We start from the raw sequence: 26,647 nt of genomic DNA, 5'->3' as shown, positions 1-26,647 counted from the left end.
GTACCCCTTGTGGTTTATATACTCGTTGTCAAAGTGGTCCAGTGCCAAGATAGGGATATGTGTTCCATCTATCGCCCCACCACACTTAGGGAACCCCATTGCAGCAAAGCCACCCAGTAGGACCTGCACATTTCCCAGAGTCACTACCCTTGATAGCAGAACGTCAGTCACTACTCTTGATAGCCAAGTAGCATTGGCTACTTGGATCACAGGAGTCCCCACAGTAGACTTGCCCACTCCAAATTGATTTCCGACTGACCGGTAGCAGTCAGGTGTTACAAGCTTCTACAAGGCTATTGCCACTTGCTTCTCAACAGCCAGGGCAGCTCTCATCTTGGTATTCCTGTGCTTCAGGGCAGGGGAAAGCAACTCACAAAGTTCAAGGAAAGTGGCCTTATGCATGCAAAAGTTTTGCAGCCACTGTGAATCATCCCATATCTGCAACACTAAGCGGTCCCACCAGTCTGTGCTTGTTTGCCGGGCCCAGAATTGGCATTCCACTATATCAACCAGTCCCACTGCCACCATGATGTCCCAATTGCCACAGCCCGTGCTTTCAGGAACGTCTGTGTCCATGTCCTCATCACATTCGTCTTTGTGCTGACGTCTCTTAGCCCAGTCCTGCACATACTTCAGGATAATGTGTGAGGTGTTCACAATGCTCACAACAGCAGCGATGAGATGAGTGGGCTCCATGCTTGCCATCATATGGTGTCTGCACAGGTAACCCAGAAAAAAAGGCGCGAAACAATTGTCTGCTATTGCTTTCGTGGAGGGAGGGAGGGGAGACTGATGACATGTACCCAAAACCACCCTCGACAATGTTTTTGACCCATCAGGCATTGGGAGCTTAACCCAGAATTCCAATGGACAGTGGAGACTGCGGGAACTGTGGGATAGCTACCCACAGTGCACCGCTCTGAAAGTCTATGCTAGCCACGGTATTGAGGACACACTCCACCGACTTAATGCGCTTAGTGGGGACATACGCAATCGACTGTATAAAATAGATTTCTAAAAATCGACTTTTAAAAAATCGACCTGATTTCGTAGTGTAGATATACATGAGGCCTCACCGATGCTGAAGAGAGGGGAATGATCACGTCCCTTGATCTGCTGGCAATGCTCCTACTTATACAGCCCAAAATGCCATTAGCCTTCTTGGCAACAAGGGCACACTGTTGACTCATATCCAACTTCTCATCCACCGTAACCCCTAGGTCTTTTTCTGCAGAACTGCTGCCTAGCCACTTGGTCCCTCATCTGTAGCAGTGCATGGGATTCTTCCTTCCTAAGTGCAGGACTCTGCACTTGTCCTTGTTGAACCTCATCAGACTTCTTTTGGCCCAATCCTCCAATTTGTCTAGGTCCCTCTGTATCCTATCCCTACCCTCCAGTGAATCTACCACTCCTCCCACTTTAGTGTCATCTGCAAACTTGCTGAGGGTGCAATCCACGCCATCCTCCAGATCATTAATGAAGATATTGAACAAAACCGACCCCAGGACCGACCCTTGGGGCACTCCGCTTGATACCGGCTGCCAACTAGACATGGAGCCACTGATCACCACCCGTTGAGCCCAACGACCTAGCCAGCTTTCTATCCACCTTATAGTCCATTCATCCAGCCCATACTACTTTAACTTGCTGGCAAAAATACTGTGGGAGACCATATCAAAAGCTTTGCTAAAGTCAAGGAACAACACATCCACTGCTTTCCCCTCATCCAGAGAGCAAGTTATCTCATCATAGAAGGCAATTAGGTTAGTCAGGCATGCCTTCCTCTTGGTGAATCCATGCTGACTGTTCCGGATTACTTTCCTCTCCTTGAAGTGCTTCAAAATGGATTCCTTGAGGACCTGCTCCATGATTTTTCCAGGGACTGAGGTGAGGCTGACTGGCCTGTAGTTCCCCGGATCCTCCTCCTTCCCTTTTTTTTTAAAAGATGGGCACAACACATTAGCCTTTTTCCAGTCATCCAGGACCTCGCCCGATCGCCATGAGTTTTCAAAGATAATGGCCAATGGCTCTGCAATCACATCTGCAATCACAACTCCTTTAGCACCCTCAGATGCAGCGCATCCGGCCCCATAGGCTTGTGCTCATCCAGCTTTTCTAAATAGTCATGAATCACTTATTTTTCCACAGAGGGCTGGTCACTTCCTCCCCATGCTGTGCTGCCCAGTGCAGTAGTCTGGGAGCTGATCTTGTTCGTGAATTACAGATCTAAATGCTGTAGGAGGCCTTGAGGAACACTGGAGCTTTGTAATACTCTCCAGTGGACTTGCAGTCTATAAAGCAGATAATGGACTACATGCTGACAAAAGTTATTCTGTGGCAGATATGATCTTGCTCTAATATTGTTCCTGATGTGTAAATGAAGAGTATCCAGATTCTTCAGAAAAAATGGGAAAAGAAACTCTTCAAAGAAAATTTTCAAAAACCTTCCCCCATATACATTGATGCTTGCATAAAATAGGAAATAGATAAAGCCATTAATCTGTCATCTAGCAATACAGCTTTAAACAGTTTTTATTGCATCCTTGTGCACTATGGGTGTTAGCATTCTGTGGTATGTGTAACGCAGGTCAATAAAATGAAGAGTCTGTTATACACATGCTTTATGGCTGTAATCACATAGGTTGTGTTGCAATATTGTGACCTTATGGTATGCGCTGGTGGCCTTTGTAAGGCCTTGTGTATCACAAACTCCACATAAAGTTTCACCTTCTGTAGAAATCTCTACAACATACCTAGAAGAAGTACGTCCCATGATAAACTACAGAGTCCCCATTTTGGGATGCTTCTAGTATAATGTGATATAACAACAATGGTAAAGTAGGGCTTGGTCCACACTTAAAATGTAGGTTGACATAGCTACGGTGCGCAGAAGTCTCAAAGAGCCACACCCCTGATGCTATGCTGATCTATACCTCACTGTAGACACAGCTAGGTCAACAGAAGAATGCTTCTGTTGAACTACCTACTGTTGTGTTCCTACATCATCATCATGATGTTCCCATTATGCCTCTGGCGTTTAGGGCAACGACGCAGCTCCTCCACTCCTGTCTGTTCTGGCAAATCTTTCAATGGTTCACCGAACCACTGAAAGACTCTACAACAAGAGAGGTTTCAGAGTAACAGCCGTGTTAGTCTGTCTTTGCAAAAAGAAAAGGAGTACTTTGGCACCTTAGAGACTAACCAATTTATTTGAGGATGAGCTTTCGTGAGCTACAGCTCACTTCATCGGATGCATACCGTGGAAACTGCAGTAGACATTATATACACACAGAGACCAGGAAACAATACCCCCTCCCACTGTCCTGCTGGTAATAGCTTATCTAAAGTGATCATTAAGTTGGGCCATTTCCAGCACAAATCCAGGTTTTCTCATGCTCCGCCCCCCCCCCCTTGCTGGTAATAGCCCATCCAAAGTGACCACTCTCTTCACAATGTGTATGATAATCAAGGTGGGCCATTTCCTGCACAAATCCAGGTTCTCTCACCCCCTCACCCCCCTCCAAAAACCACACACACAAACTCAATCTCCTGCTGGTAATAGCTTATCCAAAGTGACCACTCTCCCTACAATGTGCATGATAATCAAGGTGGGCCATTTCCAGCATAGATCCAGGTTTTCTCACCTCCCTACCCCCATACACACACAAACTCACTCTCCTGCTGGTAACAGCTCATCCAAAGTGACCACTCTCCCAAGAGAAAAACCCTTCCTTTGCTGTAGGTTGTGTCTACACTATGGGGTTATACTGAGATAGATACGGCGCTGTAGTTATGTTGTAGACATGGCCTAAGAGTAATTTACAGCACAGGGAAACAGAAATGCTGACTGAGGATAGTGGTCTATAGTTTAAACAGGAATTTCAGAACTTTTCAACCCTAAACCCTATAAGTATTATTGAAGTTTGAGAATTTTTAAAAAAAATAATTATATCATATTCTTAACTGTGCTGTCCTAACAGAATATGGTTGCATTAAAAGGGAATGAAACTGTTGAAGTGGGGTGTTACTATTACTAATATAAAAATCCTGTTTTCACTGTATTAGCTAACAAACAACAAATCACTTAATTGATAAATTAATCAAGGGATTGCTAACTTTTTCACGTATATATTACTGGTTCTTATCTTACATTCTTCTAAAAGACAACAGATGATCAAATCAATCTCCTGTACCCAAACAAGAATAAACTATCTCAAAAAATTTCCACTTAACAGTTAAAGGATTTAAAATTAAATTTATTTTAATGAGTGCACAAATACCGATTTATATACAACAGAATTAGGACCATCTTGTATACATTCACTTCATCTCGGTGTTATAAGTCCCATTCAATAACTAAGTAGTAAAACAATATTAACCCATTTTAGAAAAATATAATAAATATCATGCTTTGCTTGCAGCTATTCAGATGATGTGGAAAACCAGGTTATGGCTGATGAGATGGAAAGAGTGATCACCATAGCAACAATCTACCACTTAACAATGAAGGGGGAAGGGCAGATCATCCTTTCCTAATTGCCCATGTAAACAACTTAGTTCAAAATCCGCAAGTGTTAACTTCTTTATTTAATACTCTTTCACCTGAGGAAGACATTTAATGAAAAATGCACATGGTACTCCTAATACTAAGAGGACATATGTTGATCTTATCCACAATGGAACCCATTTCATGGCAACAGATCCAGTACTTAGAGAAAAATTATAATTTTCATTAAACACACACACTTGTATTTTTGAATAGTTGAACTTTCCCCCCAGGAATGCTAGTCTGACTTAGGGCTCCTCCACACTTAAAACGCTGCAGCGGTGCAGTTGCAGCAGTGTAGTGAACACTCTACACACGCCAACGGCTGGGGTTCTCCCATCGCTATAGGTAATCCACCGCCTCGAGAGGTGGTGGCTAGGTGGATGGGAGAATTATCCCGTGCTGTCTACACTGAGGATAAGTCAGTTTAACTGCATCGCTCAGGGGTGTGCTTTTTTCACACCCCAGTGGGACATAGTTATATCGACCTAATTTCCTAGGCTTTGTCTGTACTGGCACTTCGTCAGCAAAACTTCTGTCGTTCAGGGGTGTTAAAAAAACACCCCTCTGAATGACAAAAGTTTTAGCAACGAAGAGTGCCGGTGTGAACAGCGCTTTGTCGGCAGGAGCACTCTTCTGCCGACAAAGCCGCTGTCGCTCGTGAGGGGTGGAAGTTTTTTCTCGTCAGGAAAACTCTCTCCTGCCAACAAACAGCAGCTACATTGCATGTCTTTTAGCAGCATGGCAGTGTAGCCATAGCCCTAGCGTAGGCCAGGCCTGAGAGAGAGAAAAAATTGCTCTGGTCAGGTAGAAAAAGCCCTGTAGGTTTAATTAACAATGTACAACTTATTCATTTTCAAGTTTCTAATACAGTGGCTCTCAAACTTTTGTACTGCTAACCCCTTTCACACAGCAAGTATCTGAGTGAGACCCCCCCCTTATAAATATATAAAAAAGCGTTTTTAATTTAACGCCATTATAAATGCTGGAGGTGAAGTGGGGTTTGGGGTGGAGGCTAACAGCTTGCAACCCCCCACATAATAATCTTGTGAACCCCCAGAAGGGTCACGATCCCGTTTGAGAACAGCTGGTCTAATATATGTGTTTATTGCTATTGAAAACTGTATGGTTAAGAAGTTCCAGCTTATATCACACAGCTTTTGTTGTACACAAAGTTATTTTAAAATCTTTAAAACAAAAGGAATATAGATTCCTTTTTTTTCTAGTGACAGATATGTATACGCCCTCACAACAGTAATTGTCTGACATTACCCTGATTACTTTTAGAAGTTCTGATTAGGAAACTGATTTTCTCTAAACTCTTGCAAGTTAGTTTGTATCTTAAACATTTACTGTTTTTATACTAGTTTCCCTCCCCTCACCCGTAACATCTTGGAAACCTTAAACCTAAATTGTTTTAAATCTAATTGGTCTTTCTTTGTTCTGTAAGTGTTATTCAGGTGCATCAGCATGCTGACGCCATCATATTCATGCATTGCTCAGAAGCCTATTGTGCTCAACTCCAATCACTCTCTAAATGCCTAATCCAAGGTACTTTGAAGTCAATGGGAAAACTCACCCTGCCTTCAGTGGGAGATATAGGTGCTCAGCACTTCTGAAAAATCAGACCACATATTTAAAGGCCTAACTTTTGGCACTCATGTTTGAAAATTTTGGCCTAAATAACTTGGCAAATATCAAAACGCGAAGTGGCAGAGATGGGGATGGACCCAGATATCCCAACTTAGTTTTGTGCCTTAACAACAAGATCACTTTTCCTCAGTTCCTATCCTGTAGTCACATACTTCCTACCATTCAAATATCAGAGCTCAATTCTGCCCTCTGCAATTTTCAATGAAGAAAATCATGCTACTATGGTCAGAATTGGGACCTACGATTCCTGAGCAATTTCCATTCTTTCATCTCATACATGTCCTGACACACTGTTTATCCCAAGGTATTTCCCATATAGTGCCCTTCTGCAATTCTCTGCCACTGCATCAAAACGCCTTATCCAAATTTTCCTTTGCAGCAACATCCACCCATCAGCTAGCAATTTCTCTTTGCCATCTCCAATGAACTAAATGTCCAGATCAAATCGCCTCCACCAGCAACAAAACCTAACACTTGAATCAATCCCCATCACAGAACAACCTCCACTCCAGCCCAATTTATTTTCTTATTCCAAACAAACACCAGGAGAACAGATTCCTCTCCTTAGACCTTCATGGGTAGAGGGGAAGCCATTACTCGTTCTCCTGTGGGGAAGGGAGGAGAGAAGGGAAAGAAGGAGTGGGGCTTCTTACTGCAGTACATTCTTCATAGAGAACAGTTCTCCCCACAAATATTTCAGGTAACTGCCCATATTGCCTGACAACCCTCCCTTATAACCCACTGATGGGAAAAAACCTGTAGGGCGGGCCTTATGGTGCTAACCACTTCAAGGCGGCACTGGCCAGTAATTTACATATGCAGGATGATGGTCTATACTATAAATACCAGCAATAATTTTTCTTGCCACACTTTCCTCACCCGAAACAACAAGAAAGAAAAAAAAATTTCAAATGAATAAAAAGGAGGAAAATCAAAGTATATTCTGATTTACACTGTTACATTTGGAATAATTCCATTGTCCTTTGTAAGGTACCTCCAGATTTATATCTGTGAAAAAAGAACAGAATTTGGCTTTTGTTTTGCATATGAAATATGTAAATGGAATAACTTATGATATTTAAATGTTAAGCCTAAACTCTCAGACAATGTCCCTTTGTATTTACTATGGCAGACTAACAATGTGCAGCGTATAGAACAGGATATTCCAGTTTAACAGAGTTCAGTTTTTGAGTTTAGTTACCTGTGCTAAAGCAAACTGGCAGGTGTGTGCCTAAAATAGGCAGGATCTGTACACTATATATCAGGCAAAGTCAGAAAATTGTGTTCCAGATGTTTAAAAGTGCATATGCCCACTGTACAAGATTGGATCTTGCACAGAATCTTGAATAGATTAAATAAATAAAATGACAAAATGGATATTTCTCTGTTGGATCTCATTCAATAATTTAAGTACTGTGCAGGGAGAGAACAGAATTGATATAGCAGTTTTGGAAAACCAAAAGTAGAAAATCCTAACATACTCAATCTATTTTCATAGATGATAGAAGGAAAATCATTAAAATCTGATAATTTTAAGAACATGAAAGCAAACATGAGCATGACAAACACAGTACTTTTTACTGCCGGAGATGCAGTATTCACAACTGAGAAAAAATGCCTTTAACATAAGCCATGACAGAGAAGATATATGTGTGCTTTGTTGGTATACAGATGATGAATAAACTGCCCAATACATAATATACTTTAAGATATTAGTATACAGTATGGTACAAAAGATAAATTATAGATGATAATGTCTCTATTCATTAATCAAGCAGGGCTTGAAGTCAGAGGTGGCAAGGAACATTTACAATTCACAAGTATTGTATGTAGTCTAATGAGCCAGTGAAAATATAGTTTTGATTGTGGCAAAATTATGTGCTTCAATCTTGGCAGAAAAATATCTTGATTAGTAGGTGCCCATTTTTTTTTTTTTTTTTTTTTTTGCTGGGCTGGGATCATACTTCTGCTTGTAACTGCCCAGTTCTAACCCTATCTATTCTTAGCAGAGGAAATGAAGGGTTTTTAAAAAAATTAAAAATAAGTTCAAAACGTATTTTTTAATAGTCAAAGGAAATGTTCAGCCCAAATTCTTCCTTTTATATATTAGAAAATGATTATTACAAAGAAAGCACGGTAGAAAGAATAGTTTAGAAAAAAATCAGGTCAGACACATCCACTTAAAACAAAAATTGGTGGTCAAGTATTTTTTCTAAGTACATTTTAGTATAAAACTATAGTGATTATGTCCTTAAAATACATTGGTGTCCAAAGATAGGAGCTCTATATCTATCTTGACTGCTTCCTAATTGGAAATCTGCTAAAAAAGTATTCCAAGCTAAAACCTGACACACATGATGAAAATCTTGTAATTTAGTTACTCAGGGAAACATGAGATTTCTGTGAGATAGAAAATGATAAGAACTAAATAATTAGTTCACTGTGAAGATGAAAGAGATTATTATGCAAGATTGACTCACTAAGAATATACATACAAAAGTTTGAGAACCAATGCACTGATGTTTCAGGATAGTTTCAGTATAATAAATTGAACTTTCATAAAAACCAATCTCACTGCCAAACTGCAGTCATTAATCCCTTGCTTTATGAAACTTCTGTCAATAGTAAAAATCTGATGAACAGAATCACTCACCTTTAAAGTTCAAATACTAAATGTTTAAATTAGATTGCTAATTTCTAACAGTACCTAGCTTTTCCACTTATTGATATTTTATATAGAGTTAGAACCAGCCTTGATAAAATGAAAAGGAGGACTTGTGGCACCTTAGAGACTAACAAATTTATCTGAGCTCAAATAAATTTGTTAGTCTCTAAGGTACCACAAGTCCTCCTTTTCTTTTGTGGATACAGACTAACACGGCTGCTACTCTGAAACCTTGATAAAATGTTAATATAATTCAACAATTACAATAAAAGGATATTTTAAAATGTAAATCTATTCTTTAATCTGCAACCATCTTGATACACAACAGTGGACTGGACATTAAAAAAAGATACTCAAGACACTAGTGCAAATTGTTTGTGATTTTAGGTTTGATATACAATGTACTACGATTACAGAACAGATTGCATGCTCACATGATTTTTCCATTTAAAGAGAGCTATATTCAAACAGACAAGATACTGAAACATGTAAATATCCTTTAAAAAAAAAAGAAAAGAAAAGAAAAGAAGGATTTTGTCATTCCTAATTGTAGAAAGGAAGCGTTAGTCTAGTTTAAAACAAATCTGTAATATGGATGCATGCTGACTATACGTTAACTGATATTTGAGGTTAATTTTTTCAAAGAAATTCTCATATAAGACTACATATTTGGAAACAATGATATAAGAATTCCATTATATATGGGCTTTTCTTTTTAAAACTGCTTCAGTATAATCAATTCAATTTTTATCTCAGAGAATCTCCCCTGACCCTTTCAGTCTGGAAGAGGTGATTTAGGGGAGACTATTTGTAAGATTTATCTAATTAATGGGCATTAATTAAACTGATAGCTGAAAGACCTCTAAAATTAAGACTGTACAGTAAGGCTCCGATCTTGCAATTGTTGCCACATGGGCAGACCCCTGCAGCAGTGCAGAGTTCCTTTGGTTCGGTATGGACATAAAAGAGTCCACCTACATGGATCTGCAAGCAGGCTCAGGGCCTAACATTAAACAATTGACCCCTCTCTCCTGTTCTTCTCTATGTTTTCTACTAACCTCCTCTCCTTTTGAGATGCCACAGATTTTCTCTCATCACCACTTCATCCACCAATATCTTTATTTCACCTGTTATCCACTATCATAATTTCCATTTGTCAATCTTTTATCTTTTTTCTGTGCATTTTTCCATATCCTTTGCAAGATGTGGTGGATTATTCATCGTTGAAGTCTTTAAATAAAAAATGGATGTCTTTCTAAAAGATAAAGTCTAGCTCAACCAGTGGTTATGGACTCAATGCAGGAAATATTGGGTGAGTATCTATGGTTTGTGTTATGCAGGAGCTCAGACAGATGATCATAACAGTCCCTCTGGCCTTAAAATCTATAAATCTGTTAAACAAAGGTCTCTGTTGCCTTTCTTTAATGGTCTTCCACATGCAAATTAAACATTATCTGACATCCTTCGGAGGGGATAAACTTGGTGTCCTGGCTGATATTCCCACCTTAAAAATATTTCTAATATTCAGGGCTATTTGAAGTATTGCAGAATAGATAACATCTCTGCCTACATGCCTTCACAGCCACTGGACTACCATTCATTATGGTAAAGGTGCTTTAGTATATCCCTTTATTATGAAAGGAGTTAGATTAAAAAAAACAAACACAAAACCCTCTCCCATGGGTGAGAGATATTGCGCACTTTGCAATAATTTGCACAACCATGACTCTGTATTGTGAGCCCTCTATAGAATCTGTACAGTGAGCTGACTCCAGTGAGCTCCCCACTCAGTGATATCGAATTCTGTTACCAGCCGGATTCAGAGGTCAGAAAGTTACTCTTTTCATGTATATTCTCAACACTAGGCTACTGAATGACAAAGTCCCTGAAGTACAGACACCTTTGTTTCCAGGTCAGTAAACTGAGGAAAATAAATTTTTCAGCTGAAACTGCAGCGGTTTTATTCTGAGTCTTGCAATGGGTCTGATGAAAGATGTATGACACCATGAAAGCTAGCAGCTTTAGGAAAAGGCAAACAATGCCCTATCAGTGAGTCTGGGCTTCGGATCACACAAACTGGCTCTGCATCAGATTTTGGCTCCTTTTTGTTCCCTTTGCACTCCTCAGGTGGTGCACAGGGAGGAAAATCTCCCCCCTCCTGCAAAATTCCCTGCTAGGGCTTGTACTGGTAATAACCCTCCCCAATACAGAAACACAGGCGCCTGATCATTAGGTGATAGTACACTTTCTTATGGACCTAGGGAAGGGATAATAGAGGCGAAGAATGTCATTCTGGACTAAAACTTTGAAATGAATTTGTCCTCTTTTCTCAGGTCTAGAATGATTTTAAGTTATTGTGTGTAAAGACCTTTCCCTCAGGAATGTGGATTATGGAATTTCAGGCCTCTCTTTGTCTGCTTCATCCTACCTGTCATAAATATAAAGGGAAGGGTAAACCCCTTTGAAATCCCTCCTGGCCAGGGGAAAGCTCCTCTCACCTGTAAAGGGTTAAGAAGCTAAAGGTAACCTCGCTGGCACCTGACCAAAATGACCAATGAGGAGACAAGATACTTTCAAAAGCTGGGAGGAGGGAGAGAAACAAAGGGTCTGTGTGTCTGTCTATATGCTGGTCTTTACCGGGGATAGACCAGGAATGGAGTCTTAGAACTTTTAGTAAGTAATCTAGCTAGGTATGTGTTAGATTATGATTTCTTTAAATGGCTGAGAAAAGAATTGTGCTGAATAGAATAACTATTTCTGTCTGTTTATCTTTTTTGTAACTTAAGGTTTTGCCTAGAGGGGTTCTCTATGTTTTTGAATCTAATTACCCTGTAAGATATCTACCATCCTGATTTTACAGGGGGGATTTCTTTATTTCTATTACTCCTATTTTTATTAAAAGTCTTCTTGGAAGAAAACTGAATGCTTTTTCATTGTTCTCAGATCCAAGGGTTTGGGTCTGTGGTCACCTATGCAAATTGGTGAGGCTTTTTATCCAACATTTCCCAGGAAGTGGGGTGCAAGGTTTTGGGAAGTATTTTGGGGGGAAAGACGTGTCCAAACAGCTCTTCCCCAGTAACCAGTATTAGTTTGGTGGTGGTAGCGGCCAATCCAAGGACAACGGGTGGAATATTTTGTACCTTGGGGAAGTTTTGACCTAAGCTGGTAAAGATAAGCTTAGGAGGTTTTTCATGCAGGTCCCCACATCTGTACCCTAGAGTTCAGAGTGGGGGAGGAACCTTGACACTACCCATTTTAGACATTATACATTAAACTACTTTTACAAGATCTGGGGTTCTTACATAGTGACCTGGATCATCCTGGTAGGACTCCAAGCTCCTAATCATCTGCTGACAGAGAATTTAGCTTTTCACTTGGATGTTGACCACTGTTGTTAGACCACTGGGTCTTTGCATAATAGTTTAGTCCTCTGGCAACTATTTCAAATCCTTTGGACAAGGGTGAGTGAATGGGTGAATGAATGGGTACATGGATATGGGAGCAGGAGGAGGCGGAGGAAGATATTGATGGGTTACAGAAGAGAAAAGTGGGGGTAGTGAAAGGGCAAGAGGAATTTTTTGTGAGGGGGAAGGAAGTACATAAAATAGGGGAAGAGGTAAAGAGCACAGTGGACCTGATTTTTCATTATTTTGCATAGCAATTTACACCTGATGAAAGTCAATGCAAAGCAGGTATAACTCACTACCAAGCCAGAACTCTCTACTCATCCACATAATTTTTCACCTACTTTGCACAGATGTAAATGATAAAACAAGGTGCAAGGCAGTGGAGAATCAGACCCAGTAAAGGGAAAGAAAGATGTGAGAAGCTAGAATGTGAAAAGAAAAAACAACAAATGAAAAGATACACCATTATTAAATACAGGAAAGAAATGAGAAGAAAAGTGGAATGAAGCAAGAGAGAAAAAGATCAATCAAAAAGACACAAAGTGAAAGATGAACAAGTGAGATGGGGATGGGATTTCTATTCACTGCCCTAAACTTTAGTTTCTTCTAATGCATATTTAACTTCAAAGACTAATGAACACTTTGGATAAAGGCATATTTTCTTAAAGATTCATCACCTCTGTTCCTTCAATTGGATGTTATAGCTCAAAATAAACAGGCTGTGAGCTCTCGCAAGAGGTCCCCCTGCATAACCCAGGATTACTAGAGACTTGCCACTCCTGATATTTTTAAGGTACAAAAAACTTAAGTAGAAAACCTTTCAGGCCTCCTTTAAGCAGCATAAACAAAACACACACACACGCACACACACACGTCACCTTTGAATTTCAGGAGACATGGCCTTAGGTTGTGTGGCACCACAGGTGTTTTATAACCTGACTAGGATGTTTAGTCCTCAGTTTAGTAGCTGTTGGGTAACATTTCCAAACTGGGTTAAAATTCCTACCCCTGTACACTTAGCTCAACACATAATTGGGATCCAAAAGTGTAATTTAAATATGAAACCCAATATGAAAATAACATTAAGGGTATTTTAATGCGTATATTATTTTTTAAAAATCAACCCATTAAGGGCCTGATTATGTTCCTATAGAAATCAATGGCAATTTTGCCACTGATGTCAATGGACATAAAAATCACACCCTGATGTGAGGTCAGGCTATCAGACCAACTAGGACTTGTTTTTGGAGTATTCATAAAACATATCCATGATAATTTTTCAGCACAGTGTATTAGCCAGGTGACACCCATCGGCACTGAAATACACACTATTAATTCATATTAATCACACTTAATATCCTCCCACCCTTTTTTCTTTAAAACATTTAAAAAAAGAAATACATTTCTTCAGTGAGCTCTGAAATGTCCAGCGATCTTTGGCAGAACACCTGTGCATTTGTTGGAAAAGAAACATTCAAATTAGATTTGTATTTCTGGACACTAGATCTGTCTTTCAATCTAGTTTTCCCTGGGGAATTCAGACCCTGAAGTTTTCTGGGAGCTACAGATCATTCATAACTTCTGGGATTAAGTTAAAAAAATGCAGATGAATAAATTTTGAGCACAGTCAGCAACACAACAGATGATAAACATACATCTGTGTGCAACGCAGAGAGCTGATGATAGCACAGAAAAGATGGGCTACAGTTTCAGCTGTTAGCGGGCTATATTCCTGTCAAATGCTGATAAGTTCAACTCCGGCATTGCCTTATTTAGTCAGACTTCTCTGCTGACACACTTAAACACAGTAACAAATGCATATGCTGTTTCCAGTCTGGACAGGCTCTTGCTCCTCCTTTTAGTAATACTATGACAAATATTAAGATGCTTAAAACTTTTTATTTAGGTTTATGGAAAGATCTTTATTAGCTTGTTTTTTTAAATATACTACCAGTTATTTATCTGTCCCACTAACAACTGTCTAAAGTGTGCACCTATGTTAAGAAAGAAAACTAATCATAAAAACATTACAGCTATTTCTATAAAGGGGATTTTTACCCTATACTTCAAATAAGTCTTTTAGTCTGGAAGACAATGAGAAGACATTCAAATAAACATGTATGTAGTGCCTCTGAATTATATGTTTTGTTTTTTAAACATTGGACAAAGGTTAGGAATTTAGTTCTCTAAATAGATATAATGTATCATTTTCAACTGTTTACATTCCCTCAGAATATTCCTAAACCAGTCAGAATAGTTCTTTTCTTTGACGTTATATGACAAAAGAGAATAATTTTGAAATATGATGTTTTCCATCTAAAGAACCACTTCGCCAATTCTCACTTTGCTAATCTGATAACTCACACAATGTACTCACCCCACTTCTTAGAGACGATTTCATAGCAGACTGCTGTACTAAGGTTCCTCTGTAAAGCTCCATTATTTTTATCAACTACGCTCCAGTGCATTTACCAACATATTATGAAGTATAAATACTTAAAACAAAACTGTACTTGTCAAGGTAAATTAGCAAAGTACATTCTGTGACGCAGTATCCCTAAAGTTTTGTCGTCATGTTTCTCTTACTTGCTAATTGGTAAAATACAGTAATCCACATTGGATCTGCCAGTCATTAGCAAGAATTGGTGAGATTCTGCTGTATTATATTTCACATCTATCGCCAAATGCAGAACTTTTGAGAAAAGATCCATTGAGAATCACATATTTAGGCACCTTTGGAACTATTATGATATATTCTGTTATTTGTTTAATATGTCACATTACAAATTGGCACATCGTGAATGAGGATTAATCTATTGAATACTAGCTGTTTTTTAAACATGAAGGACTTGCCCATTTTAAATAGGGCCCCTAAGAACCAGACACATTATGGCTGCATAATTGTTAAGCTGTGAGTTAGGCTTTGTCTACACTGGCAACTGAACAAAAAAAACTTTTGTCTTTTAGAGGTGTTAAAAAAAACAAACCCTGAAAGACAAAAGTTTTGCCATGACAAGTGCCAGTGTGAACAGCAGGTTGTCAGTAGCAGCACCCTCCTGCTGACAACGCAAACGCTGTTCTTTGGAGGTGGAAGTTTTTGTCTGCGGGAGAGCTGACAAACAGTAGCTACACTGCATAACTTTTAGTGGCATGGCTGTGGCGACACAGGCATGTTACTAAAAGCTGTGTAGTGTAGACAAAGCCTTAGTGTTGTTAAGAGAGAGCCACTAAGAGTTCACTGTCACATATTTTTCCCTTTCAGCTCACTCTAACACCTTCCAATGTAAAACAAGCTTGACTCTCAATGGGCTTTTGTGTCCAAGTAAAATCAACTATAGCTCATTGACTCTTTATCAGTTGGCCCATAGATGCAGCATTTAAGCAAGTCAATAGCAGAGTATTTGACTGGCTTGATCTGGTGTGACTATATGAATTTAGGGTCTTAACAATAGCAATGTCTGACCCAGTGTTTGCGTTCCCTGCACAGTTCTGAAACATGGACCTGGACAGGGTAGATTAAGTGACTTGCCCAAGGTCACACAGGATGTCTGTGGCAGAGCTGGAAATTAAACCCAGATTTGAGTAATTGCCCAACCTTTTAGTCCATCCTTCATAACCATAAATCCACGCTTAACTCAAATTTCACTTTAGGTTTCAAGTTAACTGGCAAAACTAAGTTAATAATCATGTTTAATAGATGTCTTTTCAGATTTTCTTGTATTTTCTGGGCCTCAGATTCAAAAGCTGCTTGTTAGTGCTAAAAATTAAACTGCAGCAGTCTATATAACCAGTTATTTCTACTGTAAAGGTATATTACCTATTAATTGTCTAGTCTCAATTACACCTAAATGAAGATTCTCTAGTGAAGAGATCCAATCTACTTGTCAAAGTATGAAACAGTGTTCTTAATTATGCTCATCAAATAAAGCAAAGAGAATCAGATTTCCAGAAATATAACTCTAAGAGACCAAACTGAATTTTCTTTATGGTATACATTCTGTCACCCTTACCGATGCTGAGTAATAAAGTAGAACCTCAGACTTACATACACGAGAGTTACGAACTGACCCGTCAACCACACACCACATTTGGAGCTGGAAGCACGCAATCAGGCAGCGGCAGCAGAGAGACACACAAAAAAAGGGATGGGGCCAAATACGATACAGTGCTGTGTTAAACTACTGAAAACATAAAAGGAAAGTTTAAAAAAAGATTTGAGAAGGTAAGAAAACTGTTTCTGTGCTTGTTTCATTTAAATGAAGATGGCTAAAAGCATCGTTTTATTACTGCATAGTAAAGTTTCAAAGCTGAATCAATGTTCAGTTGTAAACTTTTACAAGAACAACCATAATGTTTTGTTCAGAGTTACGAACAACCTCCATTCCCAAAGCATTCATAACTCTGAGGTTCTATTGTACCTTACTCTGTAATGATTCCATGGGACTACTTGCCGAGTAAGATAACACTCGGCTTCAGTAAGGGTGGCAAAATATGAACCGGTATGTTTGGGTTTTAAGAGAAGTTTCTTTTTATGGAAGGGGAATGACAAAAACTGGCAAGAGAATTTCCTTGATGGAAGTCAGAACGTCATGCTATTTTAAACATCATTATGGCCTTCCGAAAAAAGAAAGTGAGGAATGCAATTTCCCTCCCCTCCTCATTTGACATAGGAAAATAAATACCACAAGAAAAACCATGTTCAGAGACAGATGCATCAGAAACTATGGAGTCCATAGACTGAGATGGGGAATAAAAAGAATTAAATTAAGATGCTGTAATATGCATATTACTGTATCTTGGGGGCTATTAAACCAGAGGATAAACCTGTATGCTGCTCCCTTTGAGTACTAAGAGAACTCAGCTCAAGACCTTTCTGTAAGTACTTTAGGCTGTTTTGAATAGCAAGGGAAGCGAGAGGAGTCTGGCCCTCCTTCCAACAACAAGAAGTGGCTCAAGATTTCCAATAAATATTGGCAAAAAGGCTCTCTGGGTTTTAGTAAAATGCATACATTTGTCTGGCTTTCTTAATCTCCTTTTAATTTTCACTCACAAGTCAGGTCTAGAATTTAAGAGGTTCATCGGAAAGGATGATAAGTTGACACTTAATGCAGCAAGCTGAGAATCTGAGGAAGTTTTCCTCCCATGAGCAGCTGAACTGTCTCTACTTAGTTAATCGTTATGGTCCATCTGAGACCTACAGATGTCTTGTTTTAGCCTTTTTTAAATCCCCGCCTCCCACCCCCAAAGTATGTAAATTATTGAAATACTTTTCCTTGGATGAAATCCTGACACCACTGAAGTCAATGGGAGTTTTGCCACTGACATGTGTGGGACCAGAATTTCAATTGCACGAGTGTTGGACTTTACAGTGAATAGATTCAAACTAGACAGGTTTGGTCAGCCTCTCATCCGGCATGGATAAATGGAGAATAGTTCACTATGTGGATGGGGTGCTCCTTTTGGTGAAGACCTTAAAAACAGAAGTTTTGTCTGCTGTATATGGATACTAATATCCCAGGCATTTCTAAGAGTAGCCAATTTTCTTAGTGTTCTTGGCCAAATTTCCCCCTCATCTACTGTTGGGCAGCATTCATTGGTTGGCTGTTGATCTCCACCCCAGATATAGCTGAATAACAATGGATATGACTGCTGTACAGAGTTTGTGAAGTTTTTTGGGATCCTTCAGAATGAAAGGCACAGTATACAGGAGTAAAACAATTAGCTGATATCATTACAGCCCACCTAGCATGTTGTGCTGAAAGCAATAGTAAAGACAACTGCAGCAGTTTCACGTAGTCAGTCATCTCAAATGTGACGTGCTGTTAAAGGAGGGCACATTTCAATTTAGCTAATCAAACAGGACATGGACTTGAATTAGAAGACGAGGACACTTCAAGCACATGGGTTTTTTCACATACATTTTCAGAACAAAGAGCTCTTTGTAGGAAGCGTGTTTCTTTTTTTATTCTACATAACTGATTCAATCAGAAAGTAAAACACCCACTCTTTAGAACATTAATACACTTCCTTTTCTCCTGTAAGGACAAAGGCCTACTTCCACTAAAAGAAGTCTCATGTTTTCACATGTAGACATTCCTGCTAGCTACTGCAATCTTCCAGGTCCTCTGCTATAAAGTGAAAACCCAGTACCAGTTTTTAAAATACTCTGCTTGAAGTTGTTACTTTAGCCATGTGGTCCAATATAGCCTCTTGCCCCCTATATATTTATTAAAATAGCAAGAATTCATGATCACATCCCTCTGTATAAGGATATAATTGAAAGGTCCCATCTATAACTACAATAGAGCCCAAAAGTAGAGAGAGGGATGGCCACCTTGCATAGGCCTGCTCACATTCTCTCATGCAGTTGGCAGCCATTCTGCAAATGTGTATCGGGGGGATTTGTGGAAGTGGTAGGGCACAGTTTTCTTTTAAACCCTTGCCCATTGCTCACAAGATGTGGATAGGTTTCAGAGTAGCAGCCGTGTTAGTCTGTATCTGCAAAAACAAAAAGGAGAACTTGTGGTACCTTAGAGACTAACAAATTTATTTGAGCATAAGCTTTCGTGAGCTACAGCTCACTTCATCGGATGCATGCAGTGGAAAATACAGTAGGGGGATTTTATATACACAGAGAACATGAAACAATGGATTTTGTTCAGGGATTCCATGATAGGGCTCTGAAGAACTACTGAGAAGATCGTGCAGCTGTATCAAAATGGTTGCTTAAGTAAGGATTGCGAGATTGGGTTCTATGTGAATTTAACAAGACAAGTGAGCCTGTTCCCTAAGGACATAGTGTCACTTCCAACTGTAGTTGCATCCATTCCTGCTCTTTACTTTTCCATTGTGTAGCTCGAATGCTTAGACTGCATAGACTGTCAGTCCTTCATCAGTTGAGACTGAGCCGATCGCAACACCTCTTCCAATCTTCTCTCGCTCTGGCCATCCTTCGCCATGCTTGTCCGTATCTTCTTGTTAGGAAATCATCCCACCTCCTTGGAGGCCGACCACATGGCTGTTTTTGTTCTCGCGGATACCACTCGGATATAGCTGCAGTCCATCTGTTGTCACTGAGTTGGGCCACATGTCCCGCCGACTGCATTTTGCTGAGCCTGCTTTTAACAACAACGTCTCACACTCCAGACTGCTGCCTAATTATTTCATTGGGGATGTGATCGCGGAGTGAAATGCCCAAAAATGTTTGTTCCATTGCCCTCTATGTGACAGACAGTTGATGTTCTTCAATCTTTGTCAGCGAGCATGTTTCGCTGCCATATAACATTGCTGGAAGCACGGTCGAGTTAAAAACATTCGCATGAGTTATTTTGCTGATCTTTTTTTGGAGAATGTCCTTGATGTCACTGAATGCGCACCATCCAGCTTTTTTTCTGCATGACAGTTTGCCTTTCTGATCGTGGCGCATGTTGACTTCCTGGCACAAATAAACCTATTTATCAACCTCTTGGATCTGCTCTCCTCCAAGAGTTATTTGTGTTCTTGGCAGAACATCTGATCTCATGTATTTCGTTTTCAACCGGTTCATTTTTAATCCGACTTGACTACTTTTCATGTTCAGTCCTTTAAGCATTCTCTCAAGCTGTGCTGTATTTTCAGCTACCAGCACTATATCATCTGCGACCCTGAGATGGTTTAGCCGCTTGCTGTTGATATTAATCCCGCCTTTCAAGTCTGCTAGTCGAAAAACCAATTCAAAACAGGCTGTGAATAATTTTGGTGAAACTGTGTCTCCTTGTTTCACACCTTTCTTGATGGGGATTCGGAGGGGAGTATCGAACAGCGATATGTCCATGCTGCAGCCAGAGTTTACTTCCTTTAGTAATGTGATACATTTCACGCTGATGTCCTGTTCTGAAAGAGCTTCAAGAGCAGCGTTAGTCTCTATGCTGTCGAACGCCTTCTCGTAGTCCATGAAGGCAATGCACAAAGGGAGCTTGTATTCCCTTAAACCAACTACTAGAGCGTTCAGAGTGAAGATGTGGTCTATTGTGCTGTAATTCCTTCGAAAGCCGGCCTGCTCTCTAGGTTGCTGTTCATCCAGGTTTGGCGACTGTCTATTTGTTATTATTTTAGTGAACAACTTATAGATATGTGAAAGCAGGTATATCGAGCGATAGTTCTTTAGATTTTCTTGATCACCTTTCTTATGCAGCAAGATGGTATTGGACTCTTTCCAACTGGACGGTATCTTCTGGATTTCCAGGTAGCGGCTGAAACTTTGGGCGAGAGCTCTCCAAAGTTCCTGACCGCCTGCCTTAAGCACTTCTGCTGTCAGACCATCCTTGCCTAGAGCCTTCCCCTCTTTCATTTGATGGACTGCATGACGGACTTCGCTGATGAGAAGCGGGAGTATGTGTTCATCAGTTTGTTGAAGTGATGGCATTGGGATGACTATATGGGACGCAAACAGCTGGGTATAGAAATCCCTGCAGATTGCCTCCATCTCTGTTTGGTTACTGATTCTCCTTCCTTGTTCTTCAAAGCTGATAATGATGACCTGTAAAACACCAGTTCCCGTTTGCATTTTTTGAGACTTTTACGATCTGCAGCAGCCCAAAAATGAGAAAAAGGAAGTAACAGCCTCAGGACAATACCTTTACAACCAAAAGGAAAGACTACCTACGGACAGCTGGCCAAAGGGCATGGAAAAAACCCTGAAAGATATCAGGCACCTCTTGTTGAAATACAGTGGAATAACCTATTAACTTGTTTGGTGGAAGTTGTTGCCTGTTCCCTGGAATCAAGCCAAGAAATAAGCACAAACAAAGATTGAACTAAAGTATTCCTGATGATTGATGTATTGCTTGCTTCCCTTCTTTGTGTTATTATACTCTCACACACATTCCATTCATACAGGTGATAAGATTGAAAGCAACACCCGCGTCTACAGCCTAAGTGACTGAGACTGGCCAGGTTCCAGCTTCCCAGAGATCGAACCTCTAGGCAATGAGAGTCCCCGAAGTCCCTTTGGGTCTGCAGGAGGGCTCTACTACTCTGGTCCAGTCCTGAGTTCTTGCTGTTGCAGGTTACATCTCTCACTGGCCGCTACTGCCGTGGGTTTATATATAGTCCCATATACACCTTGATTATCCTTACATGGTAATATTTCAGTTCAAGCCTTGTGTTTGGTTTGTTACACTCATACTATCTCACTCATTCCTTACATATTGATTACATATTCATAAGCATGCATACAATTGGTAATATAGCTTTAAGCAAGCCTCTCACATCAGCGAGGACTTCTGCTAATGTTTGTGGTTCAGACAGGAACAAGGTATCTGGCATAACAGGAAACCCACATAGATAGAGAGAGACTGCTTGAAAGGCAGATGTCAGGGGGCCATAGGCTGCCCCTCCTCCCCATGGAGCAGGATGTGCTCCTGCCTGGCAGAGGGCAAGCCATGGACAGGGCTGTGTCCCGCTACAGCGCTCATATATAATGGCTAGAATCCAAGAAAAGAATAGCAGCCCTTCTTCTTCTCTTTTCTCTCTCTCTTTCTTCAGTGCAAAAAAGATGCTTTTGAGTTACAGCATCAACTTAACGCTAGTACTATTTACATAGTGCATCATGTTTTAGAAGAGCTTAGAGTCTAAGAGCTCAAACCTGCAAACATGTAGATGAGTACTCATGCCAATTTACATATATAGCACACAAAATTTAATCTAACTTAATAACTCATTGTTTAATACATAAAAATATATTTGCCACTTGAAAAAAACAAAGTAAAAAAAACCCACCCCCATGTTGTGAAAAGATCTGTACTATGCAGAAAAGCCAAGATTTTCAAAAGTGACTAGTGACTGAGTATGCGCTAAAGAGCCCTGATTTTTCAGAGAGCAGTGAGTACTCAACCTCTGAAAAATCAGCCCCCTTTACAGTGTCTCAAGTTGGGAAACGCTGGTCACTTTGGGAAACCCTGGACACAGAGTTTATGACTAGTATGACTGACTATGACTGAAAATGACTAGTATAAATTAGCAAAGGATCCCTATTAGCTTAAGTTTCTGGAAATAGTTCCTTAAAACCAATCATCTATTTAAATGAGCAACTGGAGGGGAAAGGAGTCTTAGTTCCAGAAACGGGTCATTGTGACCCAAATGCCCCTGGTATATGGAAAGCTTCTTTGAAAAACGAAACCCCCATTTTATTTCAGATTTGCATTCTACTCAACAGTGGTTCTAATAGGAATGATTGGAGTCTGTTTTGTAAATATATATTTTAAATCCTTAGCAGAGCTGGGTCTGAAATAAGACTTTCATGCTTTGATATCCCTAGGTCATTCTTCTCAACCACAATGTCACTAATTGTATGAACCACAGAACCACAAATCACATTAGAGAAAAATTTTAGTTGCAAATTGGGTCTTTTTTCTACCATTAATTCTAGAAAATTTAGAAATATATCCAGCAGAGTTAGACACTACCAAGTCTTTGAGGTTTATAGTCATAGAGATAAAATAAAAGTACTCATATAGTGAAGTTATATTTGGTGATACATAAGCCAGGGTGGATTGATTTTAATCATGTTTTAAATCAGCAAGCAGAAAACCTTGATTTAAATCACAGATTTTAATTGTTTTGAATTTGTACCTTTTAGTTTTCTTAAAGAAAGGTTAATTCTCATCGGTAATTATTATAGCACAATGATTTGCAACTAAATATAGCTTTTGCACTAAATTTGGTGATTTTTACTAGCCAGAATACTGTAACTATACACATTTATTTAAGCAATTATGTAGCTTAACATACATGTATTCAGAATCTTAGTTTCTACATTTCTTATAAAGTTGGAAAATGTTGAATGATCCATTTCTTATATATTAGATTATTAATTTTTTACTTGTTATTTGGGCGAATATTATTTCTATTTGGATGAAAATTCAAAATACACAATTTTAATTTTATTAAACACTACCAATTTCAACGTGCTGGATACATAAAGGTTGATCAAAACATGCTTTACATTTAAAATGAATATGTTAAACAAAGGAAGTATGATTTATTAACAAAGGAAGCTGTGACTGAGAGACCTGAGCACTGTAGTAACCCCTAGCAGTCTATCACAGAAGTGCAGCTATCTCTGCCTCAGTTTCCATTAGTTGGTTCAGTGATGTCACCTATATGTTTGCCTGTCTTTGTCTGTAACTCCAGCCTTCTGGTTGGATTACTTGTCTCTCCTCTTTTGGGACTGAAAGGAGTCAGGCTCCACCCAAAGTTCTATGGGCCACTTCAGTGGATCTTTGTCACAAGCTCTCTCTTAATCCATTTTCCGGCACAGCCCCCTTTATTTCTGCTCTGAAGAAAGAAGGGAAGAAATCTATAAAGTAAGTTAAGCAGGAACACAAAGACACAGTCCCATATTCTGTTATTGCTGCCACCCCTGGTCAGGGTTCTTGGCAGTCTCTACCGCATCTGTGCACAGATGGTAAGGGGACTCAGGCCCAGGGACCCTGGTTGGTGTTTAACTCTCTTACTGCTCCCCTGGGCTGATTCCCACCTCAGGGCCTTGCAGGAACTTCCTACCTGGCAATCTTCTCTGATCCCTTCTGGCAGAACTGGTATCTCTGGGCAGCTTCCTCCAGTCTGACCTCATAGAGTCCCTTCACTGCGGCTCTGACTCCAGCAGCTGCCCATTTGGCTGGGCTGCAGCCTTTTATCCCGGCTGTTAGCCTTCCCATAGACTACTACTGGGGAGATAACTGCTCCCTTTTTTAAACCCTTTGGTGTCTGTTGCCTTGTAGGATCTACACAACCGATCACAGAAGTATTCACTGTAGTTAGTGAACTGAACTAATTGTTTCTGGTCACCATATCCTTCAAGATTATATAACTAGTAGATTACACCCTGTCACACCTAGCTTTTATTCACAGATTGGAAAAGCAAAACAAGCTTTCCTGCTTTTTCTACTCTCAATTGGTTTCTTAACTTTGAACAAACAAGTCATTGAACTGAACTAGCTTAAGAAACAACTGGAAAAAAAGAGAGCAAATGAAGAAAATATTCTCTTCTCTACATCAGCAGAAAAAGCTGGTTTAGCATTTCAGCAAACTGTGGTAGCAGGTGCATAGCCAGACTTTCTTTAAAATTTTGGCAATAAATGTACCACTTAACGTTATTCTTTGTATTTAATTTAAATTATTTTCTTAGAAAAGTAAGTTCAGGCTTTAAACAAATTGTCATATTCAAATGTAATTTTAAATAGGTCTAGTTTTTGAAAATAAACAAAAATACAACCCTAGCATAGGTTTAACCATTTTAAGTGTACTATAGGCTGGACTCTCTTTGCCCATTTTGGAATAGTGAAACAATAGGCATATCAAAAGATCCTTTTCTGGGCAAAATAATTCTAGCCTGATCACAAACAAATCTGACATCTGTGACTGTAGAGATGACTTCAGTGGATTGGAGAACAGTTGAAGACAGAATATACCTAGAACTAGTAGACAAGTTTGGAATTCAGGAATGCCTTCCCGAAAAGCAGTTGCTGTATCCCCAGAGCTGGACTGAGGGTTTGGGAGTATATATCTAGTAAGAAAATATCTTGCTCAGGAGTTAAAGTAAGGAAGAAAACCAGCTCCCTTTCCTCTGCTAAACACACAAGGGCGCTGCTCCTCATCTCTCTGGCTTGGTAAGCAGTGCTCCCATTCCCCTTTAGCTGGCATGGTGAGAACTTTACCCTACCCTCTTTTCAAACTACTTTAAGTAATGGTCTTGCTATGGCCATGTGATGATTAGAAGAAGATTTGTCTCTGAAGATTTAGAAGAGATGGGGAGATTTCCTGGAAGATGAAATTCCGGTATTGTCCCAGTAAAAGAATAAAAAGGACTCTGACTAAAATGGATCTCAGAAGTTACCTTTCAGATATATCCATGGTTACGATCTTGTACTGCCAGATGGTACATTTTGCACCTCTGAATTGTACGGTGAATTTTGGCCTGACGCTGCTCCCAATGAAATCAGTGGAAGTTTTACTATTGACCTTCAACAGCAGCAAAAGGTTAGATCAATGCCCAGCACTTTTTAAAATCCCATCTGTATTGTATTATGAACTGCTGAGGCAGGATGCATATGCTATATACAGGACCAAGTGTGCACACTGCTCACAGGAAAGGTCCAAGGCAAATCCTCTAAAAAAAGTCATCTAATTTATTATGCCATCATCAGGCGGCTATATTTCACAGCTGTTACACAGCCACAAAATAACTATCATGTTAAATTCAAGATCACTTTACAGCATTTTAATGAACATGAGACTGCAGAATGCAAATGAACTAACATCAAATACCATGTCTCAAAACCATAATTCAACAGTAAATGGTTCATAAGCGGCTTAATATCAAAGTTGAAAAGCCATTACAATTTTGCTTCTGCCATCTCTATGTTTCCTTAAATAGAATCTTGCAAAACAATGTGGAGGAGTTTATGCATTAACTAAAACTGTTTTTCATATTCAAGTTTTTTGGAACTTTAGGAAAGACCCAGTAAATTTTTACAGAGCTGTCATTCTGAATAACCAAACCACATATTCCATTGTCAGGATACTGTACTCAATGCTGGAAGCACAATGCTGTCAATTTTTCTAATCTGTCTGCTACCAAAGGTTGTTCCCAGGAGTGCCACTCAGCAGTTGTTCATTTGAAATGCTGTATATTATTACAGAGAACATTGGTGCATATCAGAGATTCAGGTTTCTACCAAAGGTTGCTGAGCAATTTTTCTTAATAAATTATCTTAATCTTCTTCTATTTTTTATTAAATTATAAACATCTATATAATTATTAAAGATAGAATCTCACTTCCAAGACACAGAAGTAATTCTAACGACAGCTCTGATATACTCCTCATATCCAAATATTCTGCTGCAAGACTCCTTGCTGAAACTGATGATGAAAACAACATTAGAAAAAAAGAAGCCCAACTACAGGGGAGTGATATATACCTATGAATATGTACTTAAATAACAGATAGCCAATATGATTTTTTCTAATAGTGCAATTGTAACTGGAGGATATAAACAGGAAGAATTAATTTATATTTGTACACTTCACTTTTCAGTAACTCACCAAGTATCTGGAAACTTAACACATATATAGAGTAATTAAATTTACATGAATCTAGCCATCAATAAATAAATGAATGTGCTTCTTTATCCCAAAGCAACCTCCCACTACTTGAACAGATTAGTACAACTTAAAATATTACCGAACATTATAGGAGCGCAAAAAAGCCACCATGGCATTCTTCAATCAATATTTCTAAATATATGATTTGGTGAGTGTCAGACATTATTTTCTAGTCCAATGCTTCCAGAAATAATTTGCTTTTGATTCATAAAATAATAGTTAGAAAGGCA

At 39.4% G+C, this 26,647-nt stretch overlaps 1 protein-coding gene across 19 annotated transcripts in view; it reads right to left on the bottom strand.

The window, feature by feature from the left end:
* JPH1 (junctophilin 1) overlaps positions 1-26,647 on the bottom strand; it is a 115,664-nt gene that overhangs the window by 63,999 nt on the left and 25,018 nt on the right. For 4 of the 19 annotated variants that reach the window (XM_073330779.1, XM_073330783.1, XM_073330793.1 and 1 more), the window contains one exon: positions 23,172-23,587. The exons of 14 other annotated variants lie outside the window; for them this stretch is intronic. In XM_073330779.1, coding sequence (XP_073186880.1) covers positions 23,522-23,587 — 66 coding nt within the window. In that variant the 3' untranslated portion in view covers positions 23,172-23,521. Of the gene's footprint in view, positions 1-19,209; positions 20,790-23,171; positions 23,588-26,647 lie in introns of those variants that run through there. One more of the 19 variants, XM_073330789.1, reaches the window with a different exon arrangement.

The sequence above is a fragment of the Lepidochelys kempii genome, chromosome 2 (genome assembly GCF_965140265.1).
Source record: "Lepidochelys kempii isolate rLepKem1 chromosome 2, rLepKem1.hap2, whole genome shotgun sequence".
NCBI lineage: Eukaryota > Metazoa > Chordata > Testudines > Cheloniidae > Lepidochelys > Lepidochelys kempii.
The sequence above is the reverse complement of the archived record's forward strand: the minus strand, read 5'-3'. Positions and strand labels throughout refer to the sequence as shown.